Genomic DNA, 21,426 nt, shown 5'->3' on the forward strand with positions numbered 1-21,426 from the left:
GGGTTTGTGGTAGAATTCCCGGAGCCTCATTCTCCTGATGAATTCCTCTGTGTCCGCCGCGAGACCGATGGGGTCCATTTTGGTGGTGGGGCAGAAATTGAGCCCTCGGCTGAGAACCTCGATTTTGTCTGGTTGAAGGGTGTGGTCGGACAAATTGATGATAGACTTCCCTGTGGTTGTAACCGTGGTACCGGGGGAGGCTTGGTTGATGCTGCTGGTGATGCCGAGTTTCTCAAGCTTCCTGCTCTTGGTTTTCATGTAGGCAGTGTAGTTCCGTTGCCTCGTCTGTTTGGCGGTATATCGTAGCTGGTCTGCTGTGTCCTGAGTACAGGTTGAGAGTATGGACTCTATCTTGGTTTCGAGGTTGTGGCGTCTGCTGTAGAGTTGGTGTATGAGATGGTTGCAGAGTGTGCGAGAGGTACGGCGGCAGAGTCTCTCAGCGTAATCTGAGTTGTATGTGGACTTGAGTGGGTTCTTGATCTGTAGTCCTTTCGGGATCTTGTCTGCTTTCTTGCAGCTCTGTAAAAACTTGATGTCTGTGTCGAATTGGCCGTGTGGTTGATAGTGAGGAGGAAAGCTGTAGATTGCAGGAAGATATCAATGGACTGGTCAGGTGGGTAGAAAAGTGGCAAATTGAATTCAATCCAGAGAAGTGTGAGGTAATGCATTTGGGGAGGGCAAACAAGGCAAGGGAGTACACAATAAATGGTAGGATACTGAGAGGTGTAGAGGAAGTGAGGGACCTTGGAGAGCATGTCCACAGATCCCTGAAGGTCGTAAGACAGGTAGATAAGGTGGTTAAGAAGGCATACGGGATACTTTCCTTTATTAGCTGAAGCATAGAATATAAGAACAGGGAGGCTATGCTAGAACTGGAGAAAACACTGGTTAGGCCACAGCTTGAGTACTGCGCACAGTTCTGGTCACCACATTACAGGAAAGATGTAATTGCACTAGACAGGGTACAGAGGAGATTTACGAGGATGTTGCCAGGACTGGAGAATTTTAGCTATGAGGAAAGATTGGATAGGCTGGGGTTGTTTTCTTTGGAACAGAGGAGACTGAGGGGTGATTTAATTGAGGTGTACAAAATTATGAGGGGCCTAGATAGAGTGGATAGGAAGGACCTATTTCCTTTAGCAGAGAGGTCAATAACCAGGGGACATAGATTAAAGTAATTAGCAGAAGGATTAGAAAGGAGCTGAGGAGAAATATTTTCGCCCAGAGGATGGTGGGGGTCTGGAACTCACTGCCTGAAAGGGTGGTAGAGGCAGAAATCCTCATCACATTTAAAAAGTACTTGGACATGCACCTGAAGTGCCCGAACCTACAAGGCCAAGGACCAAGTGCTGGAAAGTGGGATTAGGCTCATTTTCGTCTGGCACGGACATGATGGGCCAAATTGCCTCCTTCTGTGCCGTAAATTTTCTATTATTCTATTCTCAAAATGGAGTCAGTAGTCAGACTGAATGCTATGAAAGGAAAGGGCTGGTGTTAATTATACCATGATGGCTTGTACAAACAAAACATTCCTTACCAGTGATAGAAAACAAGTCATCAAGGCCACAGGCCCACAAATGGCTCATTAGGGGGGTCAAAGATATGTCCTGCTCTATGTGGATCTGTATGAGATCCTTTGTGAGCAAAGAGCTGAGAAACTAAAGAGTAAATGAGGACCTGCCATTGATCTGGTGCCAGTGCTTCATTGATTTGGAGGTCATCAGCAGTACCAACAGGGCTGAACTACTCTAACTTGTATCACTCAGATTGGTCAATAGAATTGAGGAGGTCTCTTTGGAAATTAAGATAGATAAGATGTTGCTTTTGACACTAAAGTTCAGTCTTCAGTCCTCAGTCCTTTCATAGTTTACAACAAGTGGGAATGGAACTCACAACCTTCTTGATTACAAGTCCAGTTCAATTACACTACCCTACACTACCCATGATGGACTCTACCCAACTTATCTAATTCCTGAGGCACGTTCTGCAACTTATTTTCCACTAATATAACACCTCTACATTTTGTTACCCTCTTCCTCCTTCTCCCCATATTTCAACCCTGACTTTCTAACATCCTTGGCCACACAGAAACCGTCAAACCCAATGCAAGCCACATATTTTGTCACAGTACAACTCTCTGAAAGGTAAAGGACAATGAAAACTATTTGTTTAGTTTGGGAACAAAACCATGGGGACACCAGTGTGTGGGTTTTATGACGCATGTAAGAGATGTAAAGTTTGAAAGTTGTTGCATCTGAAGAGCGTGGAAACCATCATCTGTGGTCAGATCTGATCTATTGATAAACATGGAGATCTGTAACAAAACCAAGGGAGGGGGAATTCAGAAGGCCTGGCAAAGAAAAATTTGGAATTGCAAAATCGATCCTTTCATTGGTTTTCCCCAAGTATTTTTCAAAGAGAATCCAGCAACCTTTACATAAAATAACTAACCAGTGTGTTTCTTGCAGCTGCAGGTACCTTTAGAAAACAGGGCGAGAGATCTGGAAAGTCCCAGTCTGCATTCTAATAATTAAACTTTCATGTCGTGATTCTTTTTCAATATTTACATTTTATCAGTGGCAATTTTTGTTTAATATCATTTTTTTAAGATGAAATGGTTAAGATTGTAATGGCGTGGCTGATCATTTTAAATTGCATTATTTCCAGAAAGCCAAAAACACTGTGGCTGAGTTGATACAAACATCATTTTGACTTTTTGCCTCACCAACCAACTTCTTGTAAGGGGCGTGTTGCTAAGATCGGAAGCCATAAGCACTGTCTCTGTGGGGCTAGGCGACCGTGCTCTGCACTGAGTTCTTTTTTGTTGTGGTACCTTGTCTTTCTCAGAAATTGAATTCACAAGTTACATTTAGAAGACTGGCGGACAGCTATTGTTATTCCTATATTTAAAAAGGGAGATAGAACAAGTCTAGACAATTATAGACCAGTTAGCTTATTGTTGATGGTCGGAAAGATAATGGAATCTTCACTCAAAGATGTAATAGAAAAGCATCTAGAAAATGAAAATATAATAAAGAATAGTCAGCACGGATTTCAGAAGGGAGGGTCATGCTTGACCAACCTTATTGAATTCTTTGAAGAAGTAACAGAAAGAGTAGACAAGAGTAATGCAGTAGATGTGATATATTTGGATTTTCAAAAGGCCTTTGATAAGGTACCGCATAGTAGGCTCATGACTAAGGTCAGATCATGTGGAGTCAGGGGACAGATAACAGGATGTTGGCTACAGAGATTAGGGGTTAAGGGTAGCTACTCAGATTAGCAAAAAGTGGGAAGTGGTGTTCCACAGGGATCGGTGCTGGAACCACTGTTGATCATAATTTACATTTAACGATTTGGATTCGGGAATCGGAAGTACAATGTCAAAATTAGGAACATAGGAACATAGGAAAATTTGCAGAAGACACCAAATCAGGGGGGTGTAGTTAATACAAAGGAAGAATGCGTCAAAATGTAAAAGGACATTAATAGTATGGGCGTGTAATTGGCAAATTAATTTCAATATTGGTAAGTGTGAGGTGGTACATTTTGGTAGGAAGAATAAGGAGGCCACATACTGCTTGGATAATATGAGCCTAAATAGGGTAGAGGAGCAGAGGGATTTAAGGGTACAGATACACAAATCACCAAAAGTAGCCACGCAGGTTAATAAGGCCATAAAAAAGGCATATCAAACACTGGGGTTCATTTCTAGAGGGATAGAATTGAAAAGCAGAGCAGTTATGTTAAACTTATATAGTGATGTGGAGATGCCGGTGATGGACTGGGGTTGACAATTGTAAACAATTTTACAACACCAAGTTAGAGTCCAGCAATTTTATTTTAAATTCACAAGCTTTCGGAGGCTACCTCCTTCCTCAGGTGAACGATGTGGAAATGAAATCCTCGAAATGAAATCGCATTTATAATTCACAGAACAATGCTTGGTGATTACAGACAGTTTTTTCAACTGCCCGTTGCCAAGGCAATCAGTGTGCAGACAGACAGGTGTTACCTGCCAGGTCTCAGAATATACAAATCACCAAAAAAAAAACAAAAAAAAAACAGAGATAGAGAGGTAGAAACATAGAAAAGACAGCAACTGACCCGTTATATTAAAAACAGATAACATTTGTTCGCTGGTGGGGTAACGTGTAGCGTGACATGAACCCAAGATCCCGGTTGAGGCCGTCCTCATGGGTGCGGAACTTGGCTATCAATTTCTGCTCGACGATTTTGCGTTGTCGTGTGTCTCGAAGGCCGCCTTGGAGTACGCTTACCCGAAGGTCGGTGGCTGAATGTCCTTGACTGCTGAAGTGTTCCCCGACTGGGAGGGAACCCTCCTGTTTGGCGATTGTTGCGCGGTGTCCGTTCATCCGTTGTCGCAGTGTCTGCATGGTCTCGCCAATGTACCATGCTCTGGGGCATCCTTTCCTGCAACGTATGAGGTAGACAACGTTGGCCGAGTCACAGGAGTATGAACCATGCACCTGGTGGGTGGTGTCCTCTCGTGTGATGGTGGTATCTGTGTCGATGATCTGGCATGTCTTGCTGAGGTTACCGCGGCAGGGTTGTGTGGTGTCGTGGACGCTGTTCTCTTGAAAGCTAGGTAATTTGCTGTGAACGATGGTCTGTTTGAGGTTGGGTGGCTGTTTAAAGGCGAGTAGTGGAGGTGTGGGGATGGCCATAGCGAGGTGTTCGTCGTCATTGATGACATGTTGAAGGCTGCGGAGAACATGGCGTAGTTTCTCCGCTCCGGGGAAGTACTGGACGACAAAGGGTACTCTGTTGGTTGCGTCCCGTGTTAGTCTCCTGAGGAGGTCTATGCGATTTTTTGCTGTGGCCCGTCGGAACTGTCGATCGATGAGTCGAGCGTCATATCCCGTTCTTACTAGGGCGTCTTTCAGCGTCTGTAGGTGTCCATCGCGTTCCTCCTCGTCTGAGCAGACCCTGTGTATTCGCAGGGCCTGTCCATAGGGGATGGCCTCTTTGACGTGGTTAGGGTGGAAGCTGGAAAAGTGGAGCATCGTGAGGTTGTCCGTGGGCTTGCGGTAGAGTGAGGTGCTGAGGTGCCAGTCTTTGATGGAGATTCGTGTGTCCAAGAAAGAAACTGATTCTGAGGAGTAGTCCATGGTGAGTTTGATGGTGGGATGGAACTTGTTGATGTTATCGTGTAGTCTCTTCAGTGATTCTTCGCCGTGGGTCCATAGAAAGAAAATGTCGTCGATGTATCTGGTGTATAGTGTTGGTTGGAGGTCTTGTGCAGTGAAGAAGTCCTGCTCGAACTTGTGCATGAAAATGTTGGCGTATTGGGGTGCGAATTTGGTCCCCATGGCTGTTCCGTGTGTTTGGGTAAAGAACTGGTTATCGAAGGTGAAGGCATTGTGATCCAGGATGAAGCGGATGAGTTGTAGGATGGCGTCCGGAGATTGGCTGTTGTTGGTGTTGAGTATTGATGCTGTCGCAGCGATGCCGTCATCGTGGGGGATACTGGTGTATAGTGCCGAGACGTCCATCGTGGTGAGAAGTGTTCCTGGTTCAACTGGTCCGTGGGTACTGAGCTTTTGTAGGAAGTCTGTAGTGTCGCGACAGAAGCTGGGGGTTCCCTGTACGATGGGTTTCAGGATGCCCTCGATGTATCCAGAGAGGTTCTCACACAGGGTTCCGTTGCCTGATACGATAGGACGTCCGGGTGTGTTGGCTTTGTGTATCTTTGGGAGGCAGTAGAAGTCTCCCACGCGGGGAGTACGTGGGATGAGAGTGCGTAGGATGCTTTGAAGGTCTGGATCGAAGGTCTTGATCAGTTTGTTGAGCTGGTGGGTGTGTTCTTTGGTCGGGTCTGCGGGTAACCGTCTGTAGTGTTCCTGGTTGTCCAGTTGTCGGTATGCTTCTTTGCAATAGTCCGTTCTGTTCTGTATGACTATGGCTCCTCCTTTGTCCGCTGGTTTGATGACGATGTTGCGGTTGGTCTTGAGAGCGTTGATGGCGTTGCGTTGTGCTCGGGTGACATTCTGGACTGTCTTCTGAGTGCGGCTGATGAATCTGGCATTGACGCATTTCCTGACAGCTTGAGCATACATGTCCAGCTGAGGGCAGCGACCCTCCGGAGGAGTCCAGTTTGACTCTTTCCTCTTCGGTTGCTGTACCGCGGATCCCTCTGTCTGCTGTTCCGGATCGTCGATTGTCTCATTGGGTTCGCTGCTGAAATTTTGTGGTTTGTGGTAGAATTCCCGGAGCCTCATTCTCCTGATGAATTCCTCTGTGTCTGCCGCGAGACTAGTGGGGTCCATTTTGGTAGTGGGGCAGAAATTGAGCCCTCGGCTGAGAACTTCGATTTCGTCTGGTTGAAGGGTGTGGTCGGACAAATTGACGATAGACTTCCCTGTGGTTGCAACCGTGGTACCAGGGGAAGCTTGGTCGATGCTGGTGGTGATGCCGAGTTTCTCAAGCTTCCTGCTCTTGGTTTTCATGTAGGCAGCGTAGTTCCGTTGCCTCGTCTGTTTGGCGGTATATCGTAGCTGGTCTGCTGTGTCCTGAGTACAGGTTGAGAGTATGGACTCTATCTTGGTTTCGAGGTTGTGGCGTCTGCTGTAGAGTTGGTGTATGAGATGGTTGCGGAGTGTGCGAGAGGTACGGCGGCAGGGTCTCTCAGCGTAATCCGAGTTGTATGTGGACCTGAGTGGGTTCGTGATCTGGAGTCCTTTCGGGATCTTGTCTGCTTTCTTGCAGCTCTGTAAAAACTTGATGTCTGTGTCTAAATGCGCAATCTTCTTGGATATCCTTTCCACTGTGACCCGGCAGTTTGTGGTGTCGATGGTAGCCATGATGTGGAGATGCCGGTGATGGACTGGGGTTGACAATTGTAAACAATTTTACAACACCAAAATGGACCCCACTAGTCTCGCGGCGGACACAGAGGAATTCATCAGGAGAATGAGACTCCGGGAATTCTACCACAAACCACAAGATTTCAGCAGCGAACCCAATGAGACAATCGACGATCCGGAACAGCAGACAGAGGGATCCGCGGTACAGCAACCGAAGAGGAAAGGGTCAAACTGGACTCCTCCGGAGGGTCGCTGCCCTCAGCTGGACATGTATGCTCAAGCTGTCAGGAAATGCATCAATGCCAGATTCATCAGCCGCACTCAGAAGACAGTCCAGAATGTCACCCGAGCACAACGCAACGCCATCAATGCTCTCAAGACCAACCGCAACATCGTCATCAAACCAGCGGACAAAGGAGGAGCCATAGTCATACAGAACAGAACGGACTATTGCAAAGAAGCATACCGACAACTGGACAACCAGGAACACTACAGACGGTTACCCGCAGACCCGACCAAAGAACACACCCACCAGCTCAACAAACTGATCAAGACCTTCGATCCAGACCTTCAAAGCATCCTACGCACTCTCATCCCACGTACTCCCCGCGTGGGAGACTTCTACTGCCTCCCAAAGATACACAAAGCCAACACACCCGGACGTCCTATCGTATCAGGCAACGGAACCCTGTGTGAGAACCTCTCTGGATACATCGAGGGCATCCTGAAACCCATCGTACAGGGAACCCCCAGCTTCTGTCGCGACACTACAGACTTCCTACAAAAGCTCAGTACCCACGGACCAGTTGAACCAGGAACACTTCTCACCACGATGGACGTCTCGGCACTATACACCAGTATCCCCCACGATGACGGCATCGCTGCGACAGCATCAATACTCAACACCAACAACAGCCAATCTCCGGACGCCATCCTACAACTCATCCGCTTCATCCTGGATCACAATGCCTTCACCTTCGATAACCAGTTCTTTACCCAAACACACGGAACAGCCATGGGGACCAAATTCGCACCCCAATACGCCAACATTTTCATGCACAAGTTCGAGCAGGACTTCTTCACTGCACAAGACCTCCAACCAACACTATACACCAGATACATCGACGACATTTTCTTTCTATGGACCCACGGCGAAGAATCACTGAAGAGACTACACGATAACATCAACAAGTTCCATCCCACCATCAAACTCACCATGGACTACTCCTCAGAATCAGTTTCTTTCTTGGACACACGAATCTCCATCAAAGACGGGCACCTCAGCACCTCACTCTACCGCAAGCCCACGGACAACCTCACGATGCTCCACTTTTCCAGCTTCCACCCTAACCACGTCAAAGAGGCCATCCCGTATGGACAGGCCCTGCGAATACACAGGGTCTGCTCAGACGAGGAGGAACGCGATGGACACCTACAGACGCTGAAAGACGCCCTAGTAAGAACGGGATATGACGCTCGACTCATCGATCGACAGTTCCGACGGGCCACAGCAAAAAATCGCATAGACCTCCTCAGGAGACTAACACGGGACGCAACCAACAGAGTACCCTTTGTCGTCCAGTACTTCCCCGGAGCGGAGAAACTACGCCATGTTCTCCGCAGCCTTCAACATGTCATCAATGACGACGAACACCTCGCTATGGCCATCCCCACACCTCCACTACTCGCCTTTAAACAGCCACCCAACCTCAAACAGACCATCGTTCACAGCAAATTACCTAGCTTTCAAGAGAACAGCGTCCACGACACCACACAACCCTGCCGCGGTAACCTCTGCAAGACATGCCAGATCATCGACACAGATACCACCATCACACGAGAGGACACCACCCACCAGGTGCATGGTTCATACTCCTGTGACTCGGCCAACGTTGTCTACCTCATACGTTGCAGGAAAGGATGCCCCAGAGCATGGTACATTGGCGAGACCATGCAGACACTGCGACAACGGATGAACGGACACCGCGCAACAATCGCCAAACAGGAGGGTTCCCTCCCAGTCGGGGAACACTTCAGCAGTCAAGGACATTCAGCCACCGACCTTCGGGTAAGCGTACTCCAAGGCGGCCTTCGAGACACACGACAACGCAAAATCGTCGAGCAGAAATTGATAGCCAAGTTCCGCACCCATGAGGACGGCCTCAACCGGGATCTTGGGTTCATGTCACGCTACACGTTACCCCACCAGCGAACAAATGTTATCTGTTTTTAATATAACGGGTCAGTTGCTGTCTTTTCTATGTTTCTACCTCTCTATCTCTGTTTTTTTTTTGTTTGTTTTTTTTTGGTGATTTGTATATTCTGAGACCTGGCAGGTAACACCTGTCTGTCTGCACACTGATTGCCTTGGCAACGGGCAGTTGAAAAAACTGTCTGTAATCACCAAGCATTGTTCTGTGATTTATAAATGCGATTTCATTTCGAGGATTTCATTTCCACATCGTTCACCTGAGGAAGGAGGTAGCCTCCGAAAGCTTGTGAATTTAAAATAAAATTGCTGGACTATAACTTGGTGTTGTAAAATTGTTTACAATAAACTTATATAGAACCTTGGTTAGACCACACTTGGAGTACTGTGCACAGTTCTGGTCTCCATATTATAGAAAGGATATAGAGGCATTGGAGAGGGTGCAAAAAAGATTCACAAGGAAGATACCAGAACTGAGAGGATATAATTATCAGGAAAGACTGAACAGGCTGGGGCTTTTTTCTCTAGAAAAGAGAAGGCTGAGGGGTGACCTGATAGAGGTCTTTAAGATAATGAAAGGGCATGATAGAGTACACGTGGAGAAATTGTTTGCACTTGTGGTAGAGTCCAAAACTAGAGGTCATAAATATAAAATAGTCACTCATAAATCCAATAGGGAATTCAGGAGAAACTTCTTTACCCAATTAGTGGTAAGAATGTGGAACACGCTACCACAAGGAGTAGTTGAGGCAAATAGCATAGATACATTTCAGGGGGAGCTAGATAAGCACAATGAAAAAAGAATAGAAGGGTGAAATAGGGAGGGAGGAGGCGCATGGTGGAGCATAAACGGCGGCATAGACTATTTGGGCCAAATGGCCTGTTTCTGTGCTGTGGTTTCAGTGTAATTCGATGTACATTCCTTTTTCTTCAGCCTTTTCCCCCCTTTCTTGATGAAAAAAAATGGCGATTTTATGTGATTTTGCACACAATGTATTACATAGAATTTACAGCACAGAAACAGGCCATTCAGTCCAACTGGACCATGCCGGTGTTTATGCTCCACTCGAGCCTCCTCCCTCTCTACTTCATCTAACGCTAACAGTAAATTCTTCTATTCCTTTCTCCCTCATCTAGCTGTCTAGCTTCCCCTTAAATGCATCTATGGAAATAGTTTGCAAGAGTATTATTGATTTTAGACATTTAATGCCATCATGGATATATGTTGTCAGCTCAGTTTAATGCCTGATGTTTTTCTGCATTAAATATTTGCCAAAGAAAGGATTGGATTTAGCAGGTATTAGCAACCTTCACTTGATCTTCCATGATAAAGTTTACCACCTGCCCACCACATCCAGGTACGGTTTTGTTTCTTCTAAATAAAAGGACTTGCATTTACATAGTGCGTTTCAAGACCACAGGACGTCCCAAAGTGCTTTACAGCCAATTAAATACTTTTGAAGCTTAGTTGAACTTGTAATAAACATACTCTTTGTCAAGATAATGTAGGAAACACGGCAGCCAATTTTCACACAGCAAGGTCCCACAAACAGCAATGTGAGAATGACCAAGTAATCTGTTTTAGTGATGTTGGTTGAGAAATAAATATTGGCCAGGACAATGGGGAAAACTTCCCTGCTCTTCTTCAAAATAGTGCCATGGGATCTTTTATATCCAGCTGAGCGCAGAGGGGGCCTCGGTTTAACGTCTCGTTCGAAAGAACGCACCTCCGACGGTGCTGCACTCCCTCAGTACCTTTTTTTTTCAAAAAATATACTTTATTCATAAAATCTGTAGCAAAACATACAATAAGGTTGTCATATCACATTCCAAACTTACACAATACAGATTATACAATTTTCAGGTTAAATCAAGTACAGTTCAATGAACACATTATTCATAATTACAGTTCATGACACTCTGGGGTGTCTCATTGCATTATACTCAATACAGATTATTGATTACAGATTCATTACAGGTACTAGTGCACTGGAGTATCATAGAATCATTGAATGGGCACAGAGATTATGTGCTCAAGTCTCTGGAGTGGGACTTGATACCCACAACCTTCAGACTCAGAGGTGAGAGTACTACCACTGAGCCATGGCTAACACCTAATAGTCAAAATATTGCCTAATAAAATAATCTATTCAAAGCCCATAGGATGATCATGGTATTTTTTAAGAGAAATGAATCAGCAGTATCTGTTTTGTTAATGAGGCTAAAATATGTCCATATATGGCCAAAAGAGCTGCCTAGGTTGTCTCACGTTTTTGTCCATCTTCAGGATACAGATTACAAACACAAGTTATAGATGATATTTTCAGGCTCTCAGCTACATGTTAAGATAGGGCCTTTTAGCCTGACCACCATTAATAATACCTTTGGCCGATAAGTCCACTGCAGAAGTAAAGGAAAATTTGATGCCTCTGGGATCAAAATAATCAATGGCGCCCACGCAATCAGTCAGAGTGACTTTGCTATAACAGTTCGAAGACCACAAATCTTAAGATTTCTGTGCAATATGAATAAAACTCCTGGCTGTGTGGGACTTTTCAGTAGTTGAATTTGTAATAAACATACTGTTTATCAAGGTCACCTTGAGAAAAAATTTCACATCGACAGTGCGTTATTGAATTTGAGGAGTGGATATTCAAAATGTCTGGTCTATGTCCTGGTTATATCCCCACCACCACCACCACCACCTGCCCAGCCAAGCATTGATGGTGATATTCTTCAACTAAATGGCGAAGCCTGACTTGGCAGTCAACCAGTCAGTTTTCCAGGACTAAAGCTGGGGGGTATAAAAAGCTATGATGTCGCTGGGTCATTTGGGCAATGCAGGTACTAGTGAACAGTTCCTTGTTTCACTCAGGCTGAGCATGAGGCTCTCAGTAGTTTGCCTTGAACTCTGTCAAAACAAGACCCTGTTTCTATGAAATATTGCAAGATATGGCTAAGGAAGGCCTTTCATCCATTGTAGTTTGTCCATCCAGAAGGAACTAGCATTTTCCAAACCATCTGTTACATTGGTTTCATAGATTATCAAACCCCCTAGTTGCGTAATCCAAAGCTCCAGACAAAAATTTCCACAAGCTAGATTCCACTTGGTATATCTTCAGACCACATTACCATCACCTAATGCTAAGGCTTCCATAACAGCACTCACATGTGTTTTTAAAATGATTCCATGATTTTTCCATTACTAATGTCCTTTGAGGAAGGGACCCTACTACCCCTACAAAGTCTGGCTGACAGGGACTGCAGTCCTACAACATATGGTTGACTCTTAATGTTCTGTGAAGTGGCCTACCAAGCTACTCAGTTGTAAAACTAATCATTACTCAACAAGAAGGTCCACCATCATCTTCTTGGGGTAGTTAGGGATGGGCAATATATACAGCCTTTTCAGTGTCACCCACATCCCAAGAACAAAATTTTAAAACTTTAACCAGAAATCTATTTCATGTGTTGATTGCTCATTGTATGAAAAATAATTTTTTGACATCAGTCTTAAATTTGCTTTCACCAGTTAGTCCTACTATCATGTTTTAAATTTGAAATAATGTCCTGAATTTACCTTTTCTACACCATTTACTATCTTATTTCTATGAAGTTGTCTCTTAATTATTTGCTTTCAAGGATGAACATCCAAAATGTCTCCAGTCATTCCTCATAACTCAGTCACCTGACACTAGTGGCACTTCTCCACATTGGATTCAGGGCTTGAATATTCTTCTTATGTCCTGGGTTTATACCTTTAATGGCATTTGGGGTCAGACCAGGAATTGATTTCATAACCATTTATTTTGTTAGAACTTGTTTTACTTTGGTGCATTTCCGACATTCTGAGGCACCTATATTGTACTACCTGCTAGCAAACAAAATGTACCCAACATACCTAATATATAATGGTAGCAATGTGGTCTGAGGTTACACTATGAAACTGTTAATTTAGCCAGATGATTGAAAAAAGATGATGGAATAGGTTACTCAGATCTCTGAATCATGCAATTCAGCATCCATAGAATCATAGAATCATACAGCTGATTGAGGCCATTGTGACTGCTGGCTCTTTGAAAGAGCTATCCAATTAGTCCCACTCCCCTGCTCTTTCCCCATAGCCCTGCAGATGTTTTCTTTTTAAGTATTTATCCAATTCCCTTTTGAAAGTTACTATTGAATCTGCTTCCATCACCCTTTCTGGTAGTGCATTCCAGATCATAATAACTCGCTGTGTAAAAACATTTCTCCTCATTTCCTCATCCTCAACCCATTTATTTTTAATTTTTCCTCGACAAAGGGAATAATCCTGAAACCCCCAGTATTCAAAGGTTGGAGGGTAAGTTTATCATTCTTTTTGTTCCAAGGGAACTCAAAATTAGAATGTCAATTTTTAAGGATCCCACTTTGATATTAAATGCCTAAAACAAAAACTACACATGGCCTCACTCAGCAGGTGTATTTTGTGTACAGGACTGTAGCCTAATAGTTACACTGTGAGAAATAAGCAGATGAACATTTCAGAGTGTGCGGTAGTGTAGTGGTTATGTTACTGGACTAGTAATCCAGAGAACGTGAGCTCTAACCAGGGCAGTTTGAGAATTTGAATTCAGTTTGAAGTGACCATGAAGTTGTCGGAATGCCGTAAAATCCCAGCTGGTTTACTAATGTCCTGTAGGGAAGGAAACATGTGATCCTTACCCAGTCTGACCAATGTGGTTGACTCTTAACTGCCCTCTGCAGTGGCCTAGAAAACCACTCAGTTGTATCAAAATGCTACAAAGAATAGCAGCTCAAGATAAAGTCCCACCACCAACTTCTCAGGGGAACGAGGGATGCACAATAAATGCTGGTCTTGCTATGTGAATGAATTTTAAAAATATTCAAAATATAAGTGACAGAAGCATCAAAAAGAAAACATTCAATATCTTAACTTAAATAATTTCTGAAACAACTAGAGTTAAGACGGAAGCTTCTCTTTACTAAACTTCAAAGTGGAGACTGTAACCCAGCTGTCTGCAAGATGCAGGTCCTTGTAAAGAACCAGGATGCAGAAGCTTGGTTCTAGTTTCAGATTATATTGTTGGTCCTCTGCAGGACAATAGGCATTTGATATATAAACTCCAGCTCCTGCCCATTAAAGGTGTGGTTTTACTTGCTGTGCAAGTTTACAGACAATTTCTTTATATCTCAAATGGCTGAACCATCAAAGGAGTTTTTTGTTCTAAGAGCAATTAATTTGATGCTGTGTTTAAAAGCATTGATAGCTATGTAGGAACTCGACAAGATGTAGCTTCAATGGCATTCAATGTACATATCAATAGCAAATTGGGCTGCCTTTACATCAAAGAAAGAACAGGTAACATAATTGTGTTCAGTCCCATGGTTGTCAGTTATCTTCTGCACACTGCCTATATCACATGAGGCAGCTGTGGAATGAGTCATCCCCTATGTAACACTTTTTATGTTCAGTCAAAAGCTACTGAAAAAAACTTAGAATTTTGCACTCTCTTTTCACGTTTTAAAACAGTTTATTTATTGTGTAAGTTTAAGTGTTCTACTAGCTGTGTCTTTCTGCTTCTGTTCAGGTATCTTACTTGTCAATAAATCTATTTGTTTTAACATTAGTATAACAGTCTCTCAGTTTGGTATTTGCTCCTTTCAGACAGGAGAATGTGATAGGCACCCCACATGGTTTATGGTACAATATACCAGGGTTAAGGGTAATTGTTAGTGCATTGGCATGAGTATAGGTATTAGTTCATAGGTTAATTTGCTTATGGAAACTGCCTCACTGCTGTGAGAATTAGGCAGTAGTGTTAGCAAAAGCCTGTGGGTTCTGGATAGAAGCAGCACAAGGCAGACAGGAGCAAATAATCTGCAGTATAGAGCACTCATTTTGACATGTTAGCAATTCTTCATCGCCATGTATTTTGAGCACAGCAGATTTCATTGCAAGGCATGTAATTTTGTGCTAATAGGGACATAACAATTTGCTGCTATGTGAATAATGCAGACAAAGAATTTTGCTGCCGTGTGTTTCACGGTTGGATGATTTCACTGTGGTTTGGACAAGTAGAGGGTCTCGACCTATGATGAACGTTCACCACTGCCGACCTATGCTCACTCTCTCCAGCAGAGGAGCCAGCTAATTTCCTGCCCGGTCCCACAACCGTCGAGCTGTAGCGGAGAGCCGGTTTGGCACCCGCTGCTCGCTGGTTGTATTCAAATGAGGCCCGAACTAGAAAATGGTTCAACCCTCCTGTACTGGCTTCAGGCAGGCGACACGGGCTCTCTGCTGACCACACGCCCATTTTGGGTGATGTTTAACATTACTCCCAACAGGCCTGGTAACAAGAACAAGCGGAAAACTGCAAAAACACATATAGCGCTAACTCTGAATTCTGCACAAAATTGACTAATACGCCACCTATTGGATCAACTATTATTGCAGCATTTACATAAGCGGGATAGTCAATTAGAAGGCAGTCCGCAGGTGATCCACAGAAACAGCAGCCTTGCTCGGCCAAGTAGGCTTTTCTCATTGCACACTTTTCTCATTGCACACTTAACTATTTCTAAATTATCCACACATAAACTACAACAGAAAAAAAAGACTATGATAACTTTTTCTAATGTGCAAAGACAATGTTCAAGACTGCTGCCAATAGTAAGAGAGCAGCCAGAGGTACGCTTCGTAACCTTAAATACAAGTTTCCCAAATTCAGTTCCTGGCCTGTGCTGAGTTAGCTGATCTCAAACAACACATTGAAGGGGAAAAAAAATCAGCCTGTGTTCTGCTCCTGTTTAGTCTCAAATGATCCCTGCTAGAAAACGCATGTGTGGACAGTGAGTGACAACAAGATTGCACTCAGCCGTGATAACCACCACAAAGGAACAGCCTGACAGCACTTCCTGTCCAGAGTTGCACATGAGAAGTGGCCCCTTGAATAAGGAACTAGATTGCTGCTGACATCAAGAGTCAGTGCCTTCGGGAGAAAATGTATGCTGCATAGAGTGAGCAAGATCTGACCAAGAGGGCTCTGCACTGTAGGAAGATTTTTAATTTGCCTACAGGTGATTACTATTTATATGGGCCACCGAACAATAGTTTTCATTTGCAAAAATCCAAAATTTTTTCCCAATTTTTATTCCGCATTCAACATTTCTGAATTGATCAAAACGTGAAGTATCTCACCAATCCTGTTCCGGAAAGTGCCATAGCAGCTCTTTGTTGCTTTTGCTCTTGTTTCAAGTAAGAAGAAGCAAAGTTGCATTTATATAATGCCTTTCATGACCTCAAGACAGCCCAAAGCACTTTACAGCCAATGAAGTACTTTTGAAGTGTCGTCACTGTTGTAATGTAGGAAGCACGGCAGCCAATTTGCGCACAGCAAGGTAATAAATGACCAGATCATGTGTTTTAGATCGCGACTCCAGAGCGAAGCAGCGTGAGATCTGGAGACAGTACTCTCATAGCTCTTCAGGTCAACACTGCATGCAATGCAAATCCAATTCAGTATCAAACTTTAATTAACTGGTTGAACCTTCTGCGCACTTACTATGCCTACCGTACCTCAATTTAAGTGCTTAGAATCATAGAATGATTTCAGCACAGAAGGAGGCCAATCGGACCATCAAGCCCGTGCCGGCTCTTTGTAAGAGCAATCCAGTTAGTCCCATTCACCTGCAGTCCTGCAAATTTTTTCCCGTCAAGTATTTATCCAATTCCTTTTTGAAAGCCATAATTGAATCTGCTTCCACCACCCTTTCAGGCAGCCCATTCCAGATCATAACTATTCGCTGCGTAAATAAGTTTTTCCTTACGTCGCCTTTGGTTCTTTTGCCAATCATCTTAAATCTGTATCCTCTGGCTCTCGACCCTTCTGCCAACAGCAACAGTTTCTCTTTATTTACGTTGTCTAAACCCTTCATTATTTTGAACACTTCTATCAAATCTCCTCTCAAGCTTCTCTGCTCTAAGGAGAACAACCCCAGCTTCTCCAGTATATCCATGTAACACATGGATCCCTTGAACCATTCTAGAAAGTCTTTTCTGCACCCTCTCTAAGGCCTTCACATCCATCCTAAAATGCGTTGCCCAGAATTGGACTCAATACTCCAGTTGTGGCCGAACCAATGTTTATAAAGGTTCAACATAACTTCCTTGCTTTTGTACTCTATACCTCTACTTATAAAGCCCAGGATCCCATATGCTTTTTTAACCGCTTTTTCAACCTGTCCTGCCACCTTCAAAGATTTGTGCATATATTCCCACAAGTCTCTCTGTTCCTGCACCCCCTTTAGAATTGTACCATTTAGCTAATTTTGCCTCTCCTTCCTGCCAAAATGTATCTCTTCACACTTCTCTGTGTTAAATTTCATCTGCCATGTGTCCGCCCATTCCACCAGCCTGTCTATGTCCTCTTGAAGTCTATCACTATCCTCCTCACTGTTTACTACACTTCTAAGTTTTGCATCACAAGCAAATTTTGAAATTGTGCCCTGTACACCCAAGTCCAAGTCACTAATATATATCAAAAAAAGCAGTGGTCCTAATACCAACCCCTGGGGAACACCACCACATACATTTCTCGAGTCCGAAAAACAACCGTTCACCACTGCTCTCTGTTTCCTGTCACTTAGCCAATTTCGTATCCATGCTGCCACTGCCCCGTTTATTCTATGGGCTTCAATTTTGCTGACAAGCCTATTACGTGGCACTTTATCAAACGCCTTTCGAAAGTCCATATATACACATCAACCGCATTGCCCTCATCAACCCTCTCTGTTACCTCATCAAAAAACTCAATCAGGTTAGTTAAACACAATCTGCCTTTAACAAATCCGTGCTGGCTTTCCTTTATTAATCCATACCTACAATCATAGAAAGGTTACAGCACAGAAGGAAGCCATTCGGCCCATTGAGTCCGTGCCGGCTCCATACAAGAGCAATCCAGCCAGTCCCACTCCCCGCCCTGTCCCCGTAGCCCTGCAAATTTTTTCCTTTCAAGTACTTATCCAGTTCCCTTTTGAAGGCCAAGATTGAATCTGCCTCCACCACCCCTTCTGGCAGTGCATTCCAGATCTTAACTACTCGCTGTGTAAAAAAGTTTTTCCTCATGTCACCTTTGGTTCCTTTGCCAATTATCTTAATTCTATGTCCTCTGGTTCTTGACCATTCCGCCAATGGGAACAGTTTCTCTCTATCTACTCTGTCAAAATCCTTCATGATTTTGAATACCTCTATCAAATCACCTCTCAACTTTCTCTGTACCAAGGAGAACAACCCCAGTTTCTCCAGTCTATCCATGTAACTAAAGTCTCTCATCCCTGGAATCACTCTAGTAAATCTCTTCTGCACCCTCCCTAAGGTCTTCACATCTTTACTAAAATGTGGTGCCCAGAACTGGACACAGTACTCCAGTTGTGGTCGAACCAGTGTTTTATAAAGGTTCATCGTGACTTCCTTGCTTTTGTACTCTATGCCTCTATTTATAAAGCACAGAATCCTGTATGCTTTTTTAACTGCTTTCTCAACCTGCCGTGTCACCTTTAATGATTTGTGTACATATACCCCCTGATCTCTCTGTTCCTGTACCCCTTTTAGAATTGTGCCCTTTAGTTTATATTGTCTCTCCTCGTTCTTCCTACCGAAATGTATCAACTCGCATTTTTCTGCATTAAATTTCATCTGCCACGTGTCTGCCTATGCCACCAGCCTGTTGAAGTCTATCGCTATCCTCCTCACTGTTCACTACACTTCCAAATTTTGTGTCATCTGCAAATTTGGAAATTGTGTCCTGTACCCCCAAGTCTAAGTCATTAATATATATGAAGAAAAGCTGTGGTCCTAGTACCTGGGGAACAGCACTGTACACCTCCCTCCTGTCCGTTCACTACTATTCTCTGTTTCCTGTCACTTAGCCAATTTCGTTCTGCCTTTTTTTGAGCCAGGTCTCCGTTAACGCCACATCATCATATTCCCATATGGCTATTTGCACCTGCAGCTCACCAACTTTATTTACCACGCTTTGTACATTTACACAGATGCACTCTTAACCTATCTCAGACCTTCTCGTATTCTCTCTTAATCTCCCACCTAATACTGTACTATTTCTTACTCTCGTGCTATCTGTCTCTCCCAATCCTTTGTGCACCTTGTTTCTCCTTTCTAATGCTACATCCTGGTGCCCATCCTCTGCTAAATTAGTTTAAACCCTCCCCCACAGCACTAGTGAGGACATTGGTCCCATCTCTGTTGAGATGCAACCCGTCTGGAGTAGGTCTCTCCTGCTCCAAAACTGGTCCCAATGCCCCAAGAATCTGAAGCCCTCCCTCTTGCACCATGTCTCTAGCCACGCATTAACTGGCCTTATCTTCCTATTTCTGTACCAACGAGCGCGTGGCACTGAGAGTAATCCAGAGATTACTACCCTTTGAGGTTCTGCTTTTTAACTTCCTCCCTAGCTCCTGAAACTCTGACCGCAGGACCTCATCCCTTTTCTTTTCTATGTCGTTGGTTTCCACATGGATCATGACTTCTGGCTGTTCCCCTTCCCCCCACAGAATGTTCTGCACCCTCTCCGTGATGTCCCTTACCCTGGCACCAGGGAGGCAACACACCATGCGGGACACATGTCGACGGTCCCAGAAACACCTGTCTGTCCCGATTATCAAATCCCCTATGACTACTGCATTTCTACACTTTACTGTGCCTCTCTGCAGTCCTTTGCCCCATGGTGCCACGCTCAGGACTGCACTCCTTCGAGGTGTCGTTACCCTCACTGGTATTCAATGCTGAATACCGGTTTGAGAGTGCCACACACCCAGAAGATTCCTGCACTGCCTGCCTCTTCCTACCCTTTCGGATGGTCACCCACTTGCTATCCTGAACTCTCTGTGGCTGCGGGGTGACCACCTCCTGGATTGTATGATCCAGGAAACCTTCAATCTCCCTTATGCTGTGCAGTGACTCCAGCTGCCCCTCAAGCTCAGAAAGCCTCAGCCTGAGCTCAAGCAACTGGAGGCATTTCCTGCACATGTGGCCCTCCAGGACACATGAAGTGTCCTGAAGTTCCCAGATGGCACAGGAATTGCAGGCAATGGGTCTCAGCTGCCTGTCCATTATATTTAGAAACCTTTTTTTCTAAACTCCCTTTAGATACTCGATTATTATTAATTTACTTACTGTTCACTTACCCCGATTAACCTACCCTTTTATTCTGAAGAAAATGCAGAGATTCTCCTCTCTCCACTCTTGAACTTTAAATTTGCAATTTTTGGGAAAGAGCATTGCATATAAGTGTATCCAGGTATATGCAGAGCTGTCCTAAAAAAACAATTAAAGATCCAGCCAGGCATGAGCCAAGCATAAACAGGTTTCTGTCTACTGGAACCTGATGTGGAGATGCCAGTGATGGACTGGGGTGGACAAATGTAAGGAATCTTACAACACCAGGTTATAGTCCAACAATTTTATTTTAAAATCACAAGCTTTCGGAGATTATCTCCTTCATCAGGTGAGTACTCACCTGACGAAGGAGATAATCTCCGAAAGCTTGTGATTTTAAAATAAAATTGTTGGACTATAACCTGGTTGTAAGATTCCTTACATTACTGGAACCTGAACTGCAGCTACTTGCCGAGTCCAGAGAATTTTGGAAAATTATTACCAAAGCATCCACAATCCCTACTGCCACTTCCCTCAAGACCCTAGGATGTAAGCCATCAGGTCCAGGGGATTTATCCGCCTTGAGTCCCATTAATTTACTGAGTACCAATTCCGTAGTGATTTTAATCGTATTTAGCTCCTCCCCCCCAGAGCCCCCTGTTTGTCTTAGTGTCCTCTACCATAAAGACTGAAACAAAATATTTGCCATTTCCATGTTTCCCACCATTAATTTCCCGGTCTCATCCTCTAAGGGACCTATGTTTGCCTTAGCCACCCTTTTTCTTTTTATATAACTGTAGAAACTCTTGCTATCTGTTTTTATATTTTTTGCTAATTTATTTTCATAATCTATCTTCCCTTTCTTAATCAATCCTTTCGTTACTTTTTGCTGTCTTTTGAAGACTTCCCAATCTTCTATTCTCCCACTAAGTTTGGCTACCTTATATGTCCTTGTTTTTAGTCAGATACTGTCCTTAATTTCTTTACTTAGCCATGGATGGCTGTCATTTCTTTTACACTCTTTTTTCCTCAGTGGAATATATTTTTTTTGAAAGTTGTAAAATAACTCCCTAAATGAACACCACTGCTCATGTACCGTCTTACCCTTTAATCTATTTTCCCAGCCCACTTTAATCAGTTCCTCTCTCATACCATCATAGTCTCCTTTATTCAAGCGCAGTACGCTTGTTTGAGAACCAACCTTCTCACCCTCT

The 21,426-nt window shown here is 44.0% G+C and overlaps 1 protein-coding gene across 1 annotated transcript in view; it reads right to left on the reverse strand.

The window, feature by feature from the left end:
- Nucleotides 1-343: 343 nt before the first annotated feature.
- LOC137320514 (E3 ubiquitin-protein ligase RMND5A) overlaps nucleotides 344-21,426 on the reverse strand; it is a 95,020-nt gene continuing 73,937 nt past the window's right edge. The window contains exon 9 of the mRNA XM_067982212.1: nucleotides 344-577. Within this exon, the coding sequence (XP_067838313.1) occupies nucleotides 437-577 (141 nt within the window). The 3' untranslated portion in view covers nucleotides 344-436. The remainder of the gene's footprint in view (nucleotides 578-21,426) is intronic.

Source organism: Heptranchias perlo, chromosome 1 (assembly GCF_035084215.1).
Source record: "Heptranchias perlo isolate sHepPer1 chromosome 1, sHepPer1.hap1, whole genome shotgun sequence".
Classification (NCBI taxonomy): domain Eukaryota; kingdom Metazoa; phylum Chordata; class Chondrichthyes; order Hexanchiformes; family Hexanchidae; genus Heptranchias; species Heptranchias perlo.